Genomic DNA, 17778 nt, shown 5'->3' with positions numbered 1-17778 from the left:
TGCCAACTGTATGCCAGTGGGTAGCTTTCCATGGCCTGCTCTGGGCTGTTTCCTATCATATTTCTTGCGCTTACCTGCCGGGTCTGTGTCCTGCCAGAGGAGTTGCCCAGGCTCCTCCATCAGAACCTCTCCCAGTGCCAGGTTTCACGCTTACCAGTGGGTCCATGAGCCAGCCCTACTCAGTCCACCTCCTGTCATAGCAGGAACAGTGGCTTTTCCTGACTGGCCTTCAACCCAATCTGGTTCTTGCTGTTGGATGTTCCAGCCCAGCCATGGTTTGTCCATACCCACACATGGCTCAGTAGGGGTGTGAGACCTTGCCTAGTCCATCGCACATCTGCCCTGGTCCTCCAGGACACCAGGGGGTGTTGGGGTCTGGCCCGGTTTGGTGCATTCAATCCCAGTCCACACTTGTGCCAAGGGAGACTACAACTGTTTCCAGATCATGCGCGCCTTGGTGGGAACCTCAACCCAGCTAGGGTTATCCCCTTAGCTCCCCAACCGGGTCTGTTCCCAGCCATAGATCACTTGCCTGCCAGTGGATGCTCTGACTCAGCTTGGCACAGTCCCTCACCTGTCCCGAACTCTGCCTTAGACACTGTGGCTTAGCATTCCTGGCTCACGCAGACCAGTAGGTACAAGAGCCTAGCTCGGCATGACCTCTGCTCCCTACTGGTTTCTAGTTTTGCTTGTGGGCTAAGGTTTGCTCAGTCGTGCCTGCATCAATCATTTCCCATTTTCTAGTTTTACATGAACCTAGCTATTTAAATAAAATATCAGCAGCTTGAGTGAACAAATACAAGGGCATTGCACATTACATTATATCCATTAGCCTCAAACTTGACTTCACAAAGCATAGTTGATTCTAGAGTAAAAAAACATCTGATGCTCTCTAGGATTTAATTTCTTCATCTATAAAGTGATAATAATATAGTTTATTATGCCTATTTTACAGAATTTATTTTATCATGTGTTTATGTATATTTAGCTATATATATTTACTTTACACAATGTTACTTAATGATTATTTACAATATGTAATATAGTTTATTCTAATTATTTGATATTATATAATAAACAATACTTAGATATTAAAATGTATTAAATCTATTAAAAACACAACAGCAGAGACAGGTATTGGATGTTAAGCTTAGGATGTCTATACGCCATAACAGAATGCCAGGGTTTGAGTGCCTCCTCTACTCTCAATCCAGCTTCCTATAAATGCAGACTCTAACAGATAACAGATGTCTATTCAAGTACTTAACCTGCCACCCATGTATGAGACACCCATGGAGTGCCTGGCTCATGGCTTCAGCCAAATCCAGCCCATCCACTACTGTTATGGGCAGCTGAGAAAAATCAGATCGTTGAAATTTCTCTTCCTTTCTGCTGTTTTCAAATAAAAATGAATAATAAAATTTAAAACTATTAACAGCAATCCAAATATGTGTTTATGCCAAAGGGTTATAAACAGATAAGTCCAAATTCCAGATCAGTACGTATTAGTCATCTGAACTTGAACATACTACATTTTTTTAAAGGTTTATTTATTTTTATTGGAAAGACAGGTTAGATTTATAAAGAGAAGGAGATAAAGAGAGAAACATCTTCCATCACAGGTTCACTTGGCAAGTGAACACAACGGCCAGAGCTGAGCCAATCTGATCCAAAGCCAAGAACCAGGAGCTTCTTCCAGGTCTTCCATGTGGCTACATGGTTCTAAGGCTTTGGGCCATCCTCTACTACTTTCCAAGGCCATAAGCAGGGAGCTGGATGGGAAATGGAGCAGCTGGGATACAATGGCATCCACATGGTATTATGGTTCTTACAAGTCGAGGATTTAGCTTTGGTGGTATAGTGGTGAGCATAGCTGCCTTCCACAAGTCGAGCATTTAGCCAAACATAGTACTTAAATGTCTTTGGATCTTAAGTTTCCTCATCTGTAAAATATGCATTTATTTAATTAATATTACTGATGTAAGGCCAGCATTGTGGTACAGTGGAGTAAGCTACCACCTACGATGCTAGAATCCCCTATCAGCACAGTTCAGGTTCTGGCTGTTCCACTTCCAAACCAGATCCCTGCTCAAGCGCCTGGGAAAGCTGCTGAGGATGACCCACACATCTTTGGACTGTGAGCCTAGATGGAAGGCCGAATGCAGCTCCTGGCTCCTAGCTTCAGCCTGGCCCAGCTACAGTCATTTGGGGGAATGAACTGGAAAAATGGAAAACCAATCTCTCTCTCTCATTTCTATCTTTCCCTTTCAAATAAATAAAATAACTCTTTTTAAAAATATCTTACTGATGTTAGGAAACCATGAGGATTAAATGAGTTAACCCATACTGAATGGTCACTGAAGTGCCTAGCACAAGGTGAACATTGAATGAAGGTTAGCATATTCATAGCATGATACTATAAATTATTATATCTAAAATCATGATGAAACAAAAATACTCATTTCCACCATACCACTGAAATATGCACAGTGCAGAATTACAGAAAACTCGAAGCAATCTCAATGTAATAAATAACCCACAACTCAGCAGTGCAAAGTTTACTGACCCAAGATTATTTATTTGACTGACACAATGAAAGCACATTAAGACTATCTGACATATTCTGAATCTTTTGATATACTGACCAAAATACAGAATAATGGAAAATATGCATTATAACCCCTTCTTCAGACGTTACTGGTTGTTGATGGAAACACTACAACCACAGACTGGCTTCATATTCCAACTGGAAGCTACTCTGCAAATTGTCTCAGACTTGTAACTAACAAGTACTAACCATTCCCACTGCATCTTGGTCAAAGGGATTCCATTCTACATTCTCAGGATATCGTGCAAGAACCTTAGACTTGAATGTTCTTTTCAATGGTGTCTGCTCAAAATTTTCCCCTGCAAAAAGAAAAAAAAAAGTAAATCATTTCTACAAGGTCCCTTTTAATCACAGGGTTTCAATGTCTGAGTTTGGTAGTCCAGGAAGGTACAGAAATGAAGGCAAGGAGGTTAGTATGCCAACCATCTAGGAGCAGGAAAGGCTTTAAAGTTATTAGATCAGTAAAGAAGCTGAAAAAGTATAGCAAAGTTAATACTGGATACTCTACCTATCTTTACATTTCTTTAAAATGAGATTATTGCTATAAACCCAATGGTTAATTTTATAGGGTGAGATAAGAAAGCACATGAACTCATAAAGGATTGTATCCATCTTTTTCCCCCATTTAATTTGCTTAAAGTCAATTAAAAACATAACAGAATCATTGATTATTTTAAATTCTAAAAATACGCTTCTATAATCATGAAAAAATACAAAGGGACAAAAATATATGGCAATAACGAAGAAGATTTCAAAGCCAATCTAATGAACTGTTATTTCAGAATCATTTGAAATTTCTGGAATTCTACTTTGTTTCCTCACTTCCTTCCTAAAAACACCAGAATAAATTGAAATTAGAAACATTAAAGGAAAGGAAGAAAGAGAGGAAAAACCAAAGAACCCACCACCTAGAAGGATACAAATCTGAAAAGTATGATCAAAAGGCACAAGAAAGTTAGAAGCCAAAGGGTGCAAAATGTCACTGCAGTGAAATATTTAAGAACCACCACAAAGTTTAGGTGTTCTCAATGTTTTGGTTTTACCTTCAGTCGTACTTGAAATGAAAAGGCTGGCACCATCCCTGGCTTTAGAAGCCTGTATGTACTGGCATAATGCTATACGATAAATGAAATAACAGAGTATTACAACAAAGCATTACGATTCAGATTTTTTCAACCACAACATCATTCTAAAATATATTTTAAATCATAAGGCAATACAAATTTACCTAAAACAAAATTTTCACAAAACAAACTTACCCTTTCTATATGTGATGCCCTTTCATATTTTCTACTCCATATCATTAAAACAAAAGGCTTCTGACTGGAAGACCCACTAATTATCACAGCCCAGTTTAAACCACATTAATAGAATGAAAAATTCAACCAGTTTCAAATTTCTATAAAGCCACAAGTGTTTCATCCAAACTGCCCTCCAAAAATGATTTTACCAAGGAGTTGAAGAAGAGGCAATATATTAAATATGCCTACATAGCACAAACAAGCAAATTCAGTACAAGCCATAGAAAAATAAATGGGAATATAGTCAAGAACAATTCAGGTAACTGAATTTCATGCTTAGTCACTGAGTAACCATGGGAGACATATAACCCTCAGGTACTGTAGGGACAGAGAAGACCCAGACAAAACACTACCATCAAGAGTGTTTCTGCCAGGGCCCAGCATCCTGGCCTAGAGGCTAAAGTCCTCGCCTTGAATGCTCCAGGATCTTATATGGGTGCGGTTCTAATCCTGGCAATCCCGCTTCCCATCCAACTCCCTGTTTATGGCCTGGGAAAGCTCTTGAGGACAGCCCAAAGCATTGAGACCCTGCAATTGTGTGAGAGACCCAGAAGAAGCTCCTGGCTCCTGGCTTCATCAGATCGCTCAACTCTGGCCAGCCATTGTGGCCACTTGGGGAGTGAATCATTGGACAGAAGATCTTCTTTGTCTTTCCTCTTCTCTGTATATCTGACTTTGCAACTTTAAAATTTTAAATAAATCTTAAAAAAAAAAAAAAAGAAAGAAAGAAAAGAAAAGAATGCCAGAGTGGCAGGGTTATGACCTAACAAGTAAACCTTTTACAGTACCAGCAACACATATGGGCACAAGTTCGACTCCCAGATGGTGCACTTTGTTCCAGTTCCCTCCTATTTCCCTGGGAAAGCAGCAGAAGATAGCTCAAGTGCTTGGGTCCCTGTTCTCAAATGGGAGACCTGAAAGGAAGCTCCCAGGTCGTGACCAGCTCAACTCCCACTGTTGCAGCCACTTGGGGGAGTGAACCAGTGGATGGAAGATCTCTTTTTCCCTCTAACTCTACCTTTCAGCTAAAGAAATTTTTTTTAAAATTGGGGGAGGGGTCAGAAAAAAGTCAGAAAACCAACAAAATAAGTAGATTCACAAACCTAAAATCTTTTTTATTGAAACAATTTTAATTTTTCATAATTTGGTGAGGGCTTGAGTTTTTGAGAATAACCATGAAAGAAATACCTCAGAAACACCTACAGAAACTCATGTCTTGAAAACTTTGTGTCACATACAGATAAATCCTCAATTATTTAGACCTCTGGAAATTCAAACAATACCAGAAATGTAACATCACAATTATGCTATTCTACTACCTTAAAAACACTGGCTAATTCTTCAGTGCAATACAGAGAACACAAATATTAGCTCAGTTGGAGATACAGATCCATTTCTAATGGCAGCTTTAAAAATTAGTCAAGTAGGTACTGTTTATTGGTAAATTTGTCTCTGGGAAACACAGTTCAGATAAATCAAAACAAATTTTAAAAATTTTTAAGTCTGTTATGTCTTGCAAGGACTACCAATGGGTTCTTTTGAATATTCGCTCTGCTTCAACCAAGCCAGAAACAAACTGACATTTGTACTGCTATTAGCCTGCTGGGACTAATCTGATTTGAACAACTCTTAATGGGGGACGTCTAAGCCTGGAAGTTTCCAAAGAACCCCTGAATTATCTGAAGTGATTTACAAAACTCTGTATCAAATTTAGGTGTTATTTTTTTTTTTCTGGAGAGAGAACCACATTTTCATCAGCTCCTCAGACGGTTCCACAATCCAACGCCACAGCTCCAAAACCTTTTTATTATTCAGGAATCATCTGAGCTTTTACAGATTAACTTAAAGGGGCAGGTTTTCATACAAGCTGAAAATATGTGCTATTAAAAAACTTGTTTCCAGACTGGAAGTAACCCAAACTAGAAGAATATTATTTTCTCCTTTCTTGTCAAAAGATGTTTAATGCTGTCTGAATGCAAAACTCCCTCCTTTTGAACATAAGCATAAGTGAAGAGGTTTAAAAAAAAATTTTAAAAGATCCTCAAAACTTCTGGCTAAAGTACAGCGATATCTCTGAAAAGTCATCACAAAAATTTCACCAAAATCTCACAAGTTGTACCTTTAGGCTGGTGTGTTGCATCTGTGGAGGCAATGACAGCTTTGAAATGGTAAAGGCAGATATAAAATGTATATCCCAAAAAGTATCTCAGAGAGACCTATGTGGTGAAATCTCAACCTGGTTTATGCTGAATCTCACAAAACAACTACAAAACATAATGCCAGGTTACACTGAAGCTTAATTAAGTAAACATTGTTTCCTAGCAACTAGGAGATAAATCTGTCTGCTACATATACATACAGTATTAATAATACAAATAAGAGGGGGTATTTGCAGGGCAGGTGTTTGTCACTACAATTAAGACACTCCCATTCTGGATGATCTGACTTTAAGATCAGCCTCCAATTCCAGCTTCCCGCTATTGCACCTCCTGCAAAGCAGCAAGTGATGACCCAATTACTTGGGTCCCTGCTATCCATATGGGAGACTTTAACTGAAGTTTCTGGCTTCAGTTCAATCCAGCCCTAGCTGTTGCAAACATCTGGAAGTTGAACCAACAGATGGGAGCTCTCAGTGGTTCATGTGTTTTCTCTCTGTTCCTCCCTATCTCTCTCCTAGCCCCTCAAATAAGTTTTTTTTTTAATTTATTTTATTTTTATTGGAAAGGTGGATATACAGAGAGGAGGAGAGACAGAGAGGAAGATCTTCTGTCCGATGATTCACTCCCCAAGTGAGCGCAATGGCCGATGCTATGCCGATCTGAAGCCAGGAGCTTCTTCCAGGTCTCCCACAAGAGTGCAGGGTCCCAAGGCTTTGGGCCGTCCTCGACTGCTTTCCCGGGCCACAGGCAGGGAGCTGGATGGGAAGCGGGGCTGCCGGGATTAGAACCAGTGCCCATATGAGATCCTGGGCGTGCAAGGCGAGGACCTTAACCACTACGCCATCACGCAGGGCCCCATAAAATAAGCTTTTAAAATTTGATCAAAATATGTCAAAAGACAAAAATGTACACATAAGAAGCTCAAGAAATAAACACCAAGAAAATAACACATTAGCACATCACAAACTTTTGGAAACCAAAGAGAAAATTATTGAAAGGAGATTTAAAAAAAAAAAGCTATGGGGGTGTGAAGGATGACGGTTGTGCTTGCGGCAGTGAAGTTGCTGCCTGGAATGCCCTAGCCCACACCCCAGTGCCCGGGAGTCTCAGCTCCACTTCTGACTCCAGCTGGAGTAATTCTAACTTGCTACCCATGCAGGAGACCTGGATTTGAATTCTAGGATGAGGCTTCCACCTGATCCAGTCTAGTTTATCAGCATTTGGGGAATGAATCGACAGATGAAAAATTTCTCTGTCTCTACTTCTTTCTCTTTCTCCCTTGCAAATAAAATGAGAACATGAATAAATTAAATACATAAATGGCCTAGGAGCAACACTCCAGTAACAGGTTATCATCAACAGAGATAAGCACACACATCATTTAGATATGACATACCCTAGATATGATGAGAAAAGCACTTTACCTCCATGGTTTTTCTGTCAAATAACAAGAAAAACATCATATGCACATAAATCCTACTGAAGGGACAGCTACAAAATATCTAACCAATATTCTTTAAAACTGCCCAGGGGCAGGGGAGGGGGAACCTGCTAATGTCATAAAAAAGTCTGAACACTGTCAGCCAGCAGGATTCCAAGGAAATGTAACAATTAGATGTCATATTTCCTGAACAAGACTCAGAAAAGGAACTTTTAGGTAAAAACTAGCAAACTTTGAATACAGCAAGGGCTTTATCCTTAATCAGGACAAATGTGCTATACTAGTGTAAGACACTGGCCCAGCACAATGGCTAAACTGGCTAATTGTTTGCCTTTAAGCACTTGGACCCACGTGGGTGGCCAATTTGTGCACTGGCTGCTCCACTTCCCTTCTAGCCCCCTGCTTGTGGCCTGGGAAAGCAGTCGAGAAAGGCTCAAGACTTGGGACTCTGCACACATGTGGGAGACCTGGAAGAAGTCCTTGGCTCCTGACTACACTCTGGCATAGCTCTAGTAATTATGGCCATTTGGGGAGTGAACCAGCGGATGGAGGTTCACTCTTTCACTCTCTCCTCCTCCTTCTTTGTAAGCCTGCCTTTCCAAAAAAATTACATAAATCTTAAAAAAAAACAAAGATATTAATATTGGGGGAAATTCCTTGTGAGGTATATAAGAACCCTCTATGTTTGTAACTTTCTATAAATACCAATCTATTCTAAAATATAAATTTGACCGAAAAGATTTTTAACACTCATGCCCACTTAAATAAATTATTCAAAAAAGAAAATTTACAGAAATACAATCCAGCTTTATGGCTGCATAGGGATGAGGAGATTCAGAATGGCTGCTGAACTGAGCGGTCTGTAGAAACAGAACAGTAAACTTCCTTTGGGACTAGGGAGAGGAGCTTTCTCTGGTCTTTACCTGATTCCGACTTTGGGTCCTCACCCTTTCTCGTGATGACCATTAGGATCGCTCCAGAAACCCCTCAAAACAAACTTACTAACAAACAAACAAACAACTAGAATAGATAGACAGAGAACAGCAAGGAAAGCTTAGAAACGGACAGGAAACGGTCAGCGGGAATGCACTTACAACTCACTGGGTGAGACACGAAGATTAGTTACTCCTCACTAGGGTATTGGAGATTTCTCTGCACACCGCTCCTAAAACTGTTCACCTAAACTGTTGACATATGTCTTGTTATAGAGTTAGACTACCCAAAAACCAGCCAGGTTCAGCAAAATCATGCTTCAACGCTATAAACTGCTAAATACTAAAAGTAAAATAAACACGAGACAGCTGAATAGTAATCTATAGCCATTTTAAGGTGTATAGAACCCAGCTGTATATAAACTGATAATTGAAATGTCAATGTAGAAGTCATAGGATGTGGTTCAGAACTTGCATTCTTTTTTTCTCTCTTTTAACATGCTGGTTACTCAATACTATGTCAACTAATTCCATAACGTTGTAATTTGTTACTGATGTAATGTTGGGGCTTTTAATTGATTGGGATGATACTCTATCGGTTCTACCTTCAGACCAGAGATGGTCTCACCAAGAAACCGTTGAACTTATCTGACAATAAGATACTGGACTTTATGCTTGGTAGATGCTCGCAATGAAAGAATCTCAACTGAATTTCAACTGTGGTAATGTAACAAGGTGGAGGAATCCACTATGGGGAGGGGTGGGGGAAATCCCAGTGCCTATAAAACTGTGTCACATAATGCAATGTAATCAATTAACAAAAAAAAAAAAAGAATGGCTGCTGAGAGGGATATGGTTTCTTTCTAGAATGATAAAAATTTCTAAAATTATTATTGTGAAAATAATTATAACAAAAAATTGATGTCTACAACTTTAAAAGAGATATACTTTAGGTATACTTTAAACAAGTATGACTTTATAGTTTGCAACTCAGTAAAACTAGTTTAAATGTATATATATATATATAAACCACAAAAGATATTTGCAATGCTAGTAAAAATAGACTACTTTAGATTAGTTGTCATTTTCAATAAAGTATCTTTACATACACACACACACACACACACACACTACTATCAGAAATACCCTAAGATTTTTTTAAAGCCCTCATATTATAAATGCATAAAAAATAAGCCAGGTTTTAAAAAAAATTTCAAAAAAATTCATAGAAACAAGTCTATACAATTTAAAATAGTGTTGTAAATTAAAACTTAATATGGGCCCAGCACAGTAGCCTAGTGGCTAAGGTACTATCCTTGCACACACCAGGATCCCATATAGGCGTCAGTACTAATCCCAGCTGCCTCGCTTCCCTTCCAGCTCCCTGCTTGTGGCCTAGAAAAGCAATAGATAATGACCCAAGGCCTTGAGACCCTGCATATGTATGGAAGACCTGGAAAAGGCTCCTGCCTTTAGATTGGGCTGTGTCCACCTGGGAAGTGAATCAATGGATGAAAGATCTTCCTCTTTGTTTCTCCTCCTCCCTATATATTTAACTGTCCCATAAAATTAAAATAAATCTTTAAAAAAAATACATTTCAAAAAAAAATAACAGCTGCAAAACAGATTTGAGGAAATATCCCATAAAACAAGGAGAAATAAATAAAACTGGAGAAGGAAATTGGTGAGTCAGTTTAGGAACATTAGAGTTCCAAACAATATTTCATAAAAAAAGAATACAGGGGAAAAAGAAGAAATTCTCAATGAAAAAAAAAAATCAACAGACTTTCCCAGAAATGAAAGGTATTGATCTGCAAGTTAAAAGTGCTCTCTGTGGTGGTACTGCGGTGCAATAGGTTAAATCACTGCTTGTGACACTGTCTGCTATGGACTCATAGCAGAGTGCTAGTTTAAGTCGCAACAGTTCTGCTGTAACTGTCTGACATGTGCTGGGAAGGCTCAGTTACACAGGCACCAGTCACCCACTGGAGAGCCGGGAATGGAGGGCCTGGCCCCTGGCTTCAGCCTGCCACAACCATCCGGTGAGTGCACAGCAGACTTGTCTCTGCCGGCCTCCTCCTCTGTCATTCTGCCTTTGAACTAAACAATTCTTAAAGGGAAAAAAAAAAAGTCTTACCAAAAGAAACAAACACAAGAGACAGAAACAAACCAATACCAAAATACATCAAAATTTTCAGAATTACCAGAAACAAAGTGAAAGTTTTAGAAGTAGAAATAAAGGAGGGAGGGAAGAGGGGAAGTAAGGAAGGGAGAAAGGAATCAAGTATCACTGGATTTCCCAATAGCAACACACGATGTTAGAATAGAATGAAACAAAGTTTTGAAAATACTAAGGAAAAACTGTTTACAACTAGAACTACATATTCAAATTATTAATAAAGTAAAAATAAAAATACTTTCAGACACTGAATTTTAAAAAATAGCATCTTTCCTATGCATCCTTTCCCAGGAAGTTCTGTCAAAACTAGAATTAAGAAATAAAAAAGAAATACATGTGGGATTCAGGAAACTGGATACATCATGAAAGAGCAACAAAATAACTGCAAGAAATAAAGAAATATCAGTAAGCCTGGCAGGCTATGGCACCAGCCAACTCAAACTGATAGGGCTAGCACCAGAATCCACAGCTTGCATCCAAGTTTCAAAGGGATCTGTGAATTATGAACTACTTTAAACCATTACTTTAAGGTATGTATTACAGGTGGTGTACAAGCGATAAACTACAACAGAATCCTATTACAAAAAGCATCTTTCAGATGCCGCAAATCTCAAAGAGGAAAAATGCATAACAATTCAGTAGATAAACAAAGTTTTCCTGATTACATGCCATCATTTAGAAATAAAACTAAAAACAAACAGTTAAAACACATTAAAACCCTAGTCACTGTGACCTCAAATTAAGCTCAGTGTCATGTCCAACTCTACATACCTTAACTATTTGAAGAGGTTTTTTTTTTTTTGAACTTTTGATTTTATGCCCTACTTTAAAAACAAGGTAGCATAAGAAATCATTTTTAGATTTTAAAGCAGGACAAAGCATTAAAAGAAGCAGAGGAATGAGTATTTAGCCTAACAATTAGAATACTAAGTCAAGACCCTTTTGTCCCATGTAAGAATGACTGGGTTTGCAATGAGGCTCTAGCTCCTGATTCCAGCTTTCTCCCAATGCAGGACATGCGGATGGCAGCTCAAGCATTTGGGTCACTGCCACCCACACAGGACACCCAAATTGAATTTCTAGCTTGTGGCTTCAGTAGTAGGCATTTGCAAAGTATGCCATGCCTGGTGCGGTAGCCTAGTGGCTAAATCCTTGCCTTGCATCTGCCAGGATCACATATGGGCACAGGTTCCTATCCCTGCCGCCCTGCTTCCCATCCAGTTCCCTGCTTGTGCCTTTGGGACCTCCACCCACATGGGAGACACAGAAGAAGCTCCTGGCTGCTGGCTTCTGATCAGCTCAGCTACACTCACTGCAGCCACTTGGGGAGTGAACCAGCAGACATCTGCATCTTCTCTGTAAATCTGCCTTACCAATAAAGAAGTAAAATAATAAATCCTTTAAAAAACATATGCCAACACATAGGTAATCTATTTTCCCCTCTCCTTCTATCTGCATATACATTTTAAAATAACTTTTTTTTAAAAGATTTATTTATTTATTGGAAAGTCAGATATACAGAGAGGAGAGAGAGAGGAAGATCTTCCATCTGATGATTCACTCCCCAAGGGAGCGCAACGGCCGATGCTATGCAGATCCAAAGCCAGGAGCCAGGAACCTCTTTCGGGTCTCCCACGTGGGTGCAGGGTCCCAAAGCTTTGGGCCGTCCTTGACTGCTTTCCCTGGCCACAAGCAGGGAGCTGGATGGGAAGTGGAGCTGCCAAGATTAGAACCGGCGCCCATATGGGATCCCGGGCGCGTTCAAGGCGAGGACTTATAGCCGCTAGGCCACACCGCCAGGCCCTAAAATAACTTTCAAAAATTAAAAGAAACTAATGTCATTGTACCATAGTAGATAAACCTGGTACCTATAATACTGGCATCCCATATAGCCATAAATTAGCATCTCGGTTGCTCTACTTCCTGTCCAGTTCCCTGTCGATGGCCTGTGGGGTTAGTGGGAAGGGAGCAATGGAAGACAGCCCCTGCCACCCACCTGAGGATGAAGCTCCCAACTTCAGCCTAACCCAGTGCTGGCCACTGCGGCCATCTGGGCAGTGAATCAGCAGATGGAAGATACTCTCTGCCGCCTCCCTCCATCATAATTCTTCCAAAATCAATAAATCCTTTTTTTTTAATTAAAAATAAGGGACTGGCACTGTGGTAGAGCAGATAAAGTCATTGCCTGTGATACTGGCATTTCATAATTGGCACTGTTTCAAGTCCCAGCTGCTCCACTTCAATTCAGCTCCCTGCTAATGGTCTGGGAAAAGCAGCGTATGACAGCCCAAGTCCTTGGGCTCCTAAAACCCACCTGGGGAACCTAGAAGTAGTTCCAAGCTCCTAGATTTTGCCTGCCCCAGCTCTGTTCATTACAGCCTCTCCATTTTAAATAGAAAAAGAAAACAAATTTTAAATTATTTGGGGTGGGGAGGTGGGACATGAGAATCTACCATAAATAATGTGTTGGGCCAAAAAGCGTTGCCAGAATCCGGGCACTTTGTAGAGGAGTGGGAGGAGGTGGCTTGAGATTGGAAAGATGCTGTGTTCTGGTAGCTAGTTGGAAAGGGATGCCAAAGTTTTTACGCTTGGTTTTTGCTTCATTTTGTTTCCCTCCCCACGCCGCCCCCCCTTTCCTGCTACTTTATCAAAAGAAAAAAGTCCAATGGTGCTAAAAAAAGTATTTAGGGTATTTATTTAAAACCATACTCCAACAGTCTGGGGCTGTATAAAAGTCGGACTCTTGTATTCCCACTTGGTGACGTCACAGGACCTCCTTGCTGCAGGCGGGGCGCCCGGGACAGGATGCTCCCTCGCCTCTTCACGCACGGCATTTGTCGGGCAGAAGCCACCTACCTCACGTTAGCATCTGATGGGTCTCAAGAAAAGAAAAGGAGAAAAAGAAAAAAAAAAAAGGACTAGTATCAATCCAGTAAGGAGTGAATGGGATCGGGAATCTACCTCTTTGGAAGAAATGTTGGCACGTGTGGTTAGATTTCTCCCGGGAGAAGTCTCCAGAATCTGCTAGACATCCGGTTAACCCAGAAGTCCCCAGCTCCCCCACCACAAAACCAGAGGGCGACTCCGAGCGCTGCCTCGTTGGTCAGTGTTTGGAAACTACTGGTTAATAACTGTTCTCACGCAGGAGGACTTCCGTTGGAAATCAAAGACCTTTAGGTCTCTCTTCTCTCTTCTTCAAGAGAAAAATGTTTGCTCTGTGTTTGTACTACACCCGTGGAGGAGCAGTTTTCACAGGTGTAGCGTTTGGAAGCCCCTGCCCTGGGAAGGGAGTGAGAATCGGTGTTTTTGTTTCGTTTTGACTTGTTGATTGTATTTGCAGCCCCTGTGCACCGGCCCCGCCACGCCACCACCACATTGCAGCCGGCACCATTCCGTGTCCTACGGGCGCAGTGACCTGGTGGCCACGTGTGTGTGCGCGCGCGCGCATGCATGTGTGTGTTGTTGTTGTTCTCATCTGCTCGGTTGTTACTTTGTTTCTCTAAACCAAAGGTGACATACTGAACAGGTTGTTCTTGGGATGTGGATGCTGTGGTCCACCCCATTCCCCAGCCTTGTGAATTAAATACTTGAGAAGCACATTATGAAGAGATGCTATACTGACCTCCCTGCCCCCTCCCACCCCCGCCCGGGTCCCCATGTCTTTTCCTCCCCAATTAAGTGGTTGCTTCCCTTAGGGAGAGGGTCCTAAGGTCAAGGTCAGGATCAGGAGCTGGGTTTACCAGCGAAATACCTCAATGACGTCGCTTCTACAAACTGAGCTCACTACGGGTGCATGGAGCCAGCCTGGCGGGACGTTTTTTCCGTCATCACATAACCAGTCATGGTTCTAAATACATGGTCTTAGACCTCTTTTAATGATTGTATTAACTTACAAACTCCCCCCCCCCCACCTTAAGGCTCTACCTCAGAACACACTGGCTGAATGTTGACGTGTATAACTACGTGTTTACTCCCCCAATAACCAGCTCTGTCAGCATTCCTACTGTTTCTAGCTATCTGTGTAGTCCACCCCCCCCCCCCCGGAAGGTTTTTCTACACTTTGGGGGGATTTTTTTTTTCTTTTCAGGGTGTAATGTATCTTCTTTCTTTTCCCCTCGAATCAATGCAGGTGAGGGTGGGTGGGTGAGGGAAGTTTTAAACTAGCGTGTTAGGTGTACGTGGGTGGGTGGGATGGGTTGCTAGTGTTGGTTTTCTGACTCTCACTTAATACTGTCCATTAGCTCTCATGTGTGGCCAGCAAGGATGCTTTGATTTTTGAAGAACATGTGACTCGAGTTGAGTCTCTCTCTCTCTCTTTTTTTTAAGTGAGTGAATGCAGAATTGGGAAACTCCATGTGGGCATGCCGCCTGATGGGAGTGTAAAATCTTGGACGGTTTGGTTGCATCGTGCAAAGTAGATGTGCTTCAACGCTTAGGCTCAATGAAGATATTTCTTGCAACCCCAGATTTTCAGGCAAAAGTGGAATTTTTTTTTATTGGGGGGGGGTGCCTTTCCTCCCTCTTCTGGGTCTTTTGCATTCTGCATCCTACGTTGCCGATAGAGGCCACAGGCATGATGGCGATGAGCAGGTGGAGAACGGTGGGAGGGCGTCCAAACTCCTGTGTTTGCTCGCGGGCTTCTGAATGTATCACTGTGGTCCATAGAGAAGGCTGGACAGGGTAGCAAGGAGATGCTGTATCCGCTATCGCAGCCATAAAACAAAGTTGGGGGTCTCTCTGGACTTTAAAATTGTTCCTATGCATCTTATTTTATTTTGTCGAATCAAATAAACACGGGTTGTGTTTCTTCTCCATGGGCAAAAAAAAAAATGTAAAAACTGATTCTTAAATAAACCCATTACAATGGCTACTACGGAAGAGACAAAACACAGAGTTGTGACACAGCAAAGTTCCACTAGTTCACTTTCCAAATGGCTACAACAGCCAGTGCTAGACCAGGCCAAAGCCCAGTACTACATCCAGGTCTCTCACATGAGTGCATGGGCCCAACCACTCACACTATCGATGCTTTCCCAGAAGCATTAGCAAGGAACTGGACCAGAAGCAAGGAAACTAGGTCTCAAACTGGTACTTAATGGAATTCGAGCACTGCAGGAAGCCTTTAAGTCTCAGTGCCACATTAACAGCCTCTAAATAAAACTTTAAACACATACACACACTAAAAAGCTTATGGAAATCTTAAAATTTTATTTTAAAAAACAATGTATAATGGCAAGAATGCAGAGAAATAGAAAATCTTACATATTACTGAGGAGAACCTGCTTTATTGCTACCACTGCTGAAAACAATATGGAGAACCCTCTAAAAACTAGAAATAGGTTCAGCAATGGGGCTGGGGCAAAAGCAGCTCCCTGCAGTGCGGCAGCTATGGGGGGTGCCACACCCAATGCTGGGGACTCAGGCCAAAGTCACTGCTGACAGGCTGTAACCAAGTCCTAAGCTTTCAGCGGCAAGCTTTGGGATTTTTAGGATATATAATTGCTGCCTAGGGACATCCATAGATAAGGCCAGTGTGAGTGTAGGTAAGGGATGAATTCTGGGCAATTCCCAGCAACGGGGTCACGGAACTTCCTGGCAAGCATGGGGACTGAGGCCTGGTGGTTTGGAGGGGAGAGTCCATAAGATCTATTTGGGCCAGACTGAGTCACCAGCCCACATGGGAATCCTGAGATGAGCTGTTAGCATACAGCATCACTGACTTCCACACACCAGTCCACACAAAAGCTATGGATAAGGGCCTATCTGGCAGAGCTAGATACCAGTACATGACTGAATGGTGAAACAGTGGATGGATCACACTTGGCAGGATCAAGACACTAACCAGCATGCGAGAGAACTAGGTCTGGGGGTAGATTCTGTGCGGGAAGTGCGGACAGAACCCTGTGGAAATACAAGTCCTGATTGTTAGATTGCAAGCTGGGGTGACAATGGATTGAGCTGGTGTGACCATGGAACCTGCCATCACTTACAGGTAAAGGAACTGACAAGAGGCTGGGAGGGTCAAGGCAGCAGCACCCGAATGTGCATCATAAATTAGGATGTGGGGTGGGCTGAGCTGCAACTGGTAGGGGGCAGATAAGGTAGGGCCAAGCAAGCCTTAACTCATAAGGAAGAACAGAATCAGGCTGAAACATGTCATGCCGAGCTAGGCTCAAACACTGACTGGTCTGCATGAGCCAGGGATACTAGGCCGCTGCATCAAAGGCAAAGGCTGAGACAGGTGAGGGGCTAAGCCAACTGGGTCAGAGCAACCACTGGCACACGCATAATCTAGAGCTAGGAATAGGCTCAGATGGGGAGCTATGAGAGTATACCCTTACTGGGTTGGGGTTCCCATGGGAGAGTACAGGGGCCAGAGTGGGGGCTGTGTTCTAGTTTGTATATGGCTGCAATCTCCCTTGGCACAAGTCTGAACTGGGGCTGGGTACACCTAGCTGGGATAGACCCCAGCACCATCTGGTGCTCTGGAGAACCTGGGTAGCTGTAAGACGGACTAGACTAGGTCTCTGCCCCTCTGAGCCATGTGTGAGCAGTGTCTGGGTATGGACGAGGCGTGGCTGGGCTGAAACATCCAAAGTAAGAACTGGAATGGACTGAAGGCCAGCAAGGAGGGCTGGCCCATGGACCCACCAGTATGCACCAGACCTGGCATAGGGAGAGGTTCTGATGGAGGAGCTTGGGAAACTCCTCTGTCAGGACACAGCCCCTACAGGTGAGCCCAAGAACCACAATATGGAGCAACCCAAACCAGGCCAGAGGAAGATATCCACTAGCATACATTTGGCATATATCGGGGGCAGACCAGGCTGAACCATCACCAGTTCACATCACCAGCTGGCGAATCCAAGCACCAGAATAGAGTGTGGGTCGGGCCAGGTTCGGCAGTGATACAAACCAGTGCACTTTACGGAATGCCAAGGTGAGGTGAGACCTACCAGATGTGACCATACAGCCCAAACAGCACATGTAAGAACCAGGGAGGGAGGGGGAAAAGCTGGCAGGGGGAATGTGGGCTCCCCTGCTGGATAACCACTCCCACTGGAAAGCGTGAATTGGGATGGGGATAGACCAAACCAGGCAGGGTTACAAAACCTGTGGACCTCATGTGAGCTAGATCAGGGAAAAGCCAGGTTGGGC

At 42.3% G+C, this 17778-nt stretch overlaps 1 protein-coding gene across 5 annotated transcripts in view; it reads right to left on the bottom strand.

Moving 5' to 3' along the window:
• The window catches only part of DENND5A (DENN domain containing 5A), a 93701-nt gene that overhangs the window by 54168 nt on the left and 21755 nt on the right, over positions 1–17778 (bottom strand). For 3 of the 5 annotated variants that reach the window (XM_040989156.1, XM_040989157.1, XM_040989159.1), the window contains exon 2: positions 2798–2907. In XM_040989156.1, coding sequence (XP_040845090.1) covers positions 2798–2907 — 110 coding nt within the window. Of the gene's footprint in view, positions 1–2797; positions 2908–3651; positions 3724–17778 lie in introns of all 5 variants that reach the window. The other 2 variants (XM_040989154.1, XM_040989158.1) reach the window with 1 other exon arrangement.

The sequence above is a fragment of the Ochotona curzoniae genome, unplaced genomic scaffold (assembly GCF_017591425.1).
Source record: "Ochotona curzoniae isolate NIBS_2020 unplaced genomic scaffold, NIBS_Ocur_1.0 contig_517, whole genome shotgun sequence".
Lineage (NCBI taxonomy): Eukaryota > Metazoa > Chordata > Mammalia > Lagomorpha > Ochotonidae > Ochotona > Ochotona curzoniae.
Note: the sequence above shows the minus strand (reverse complement) of the source record. Positions and strands in the feature narration are given on the sequence as shown.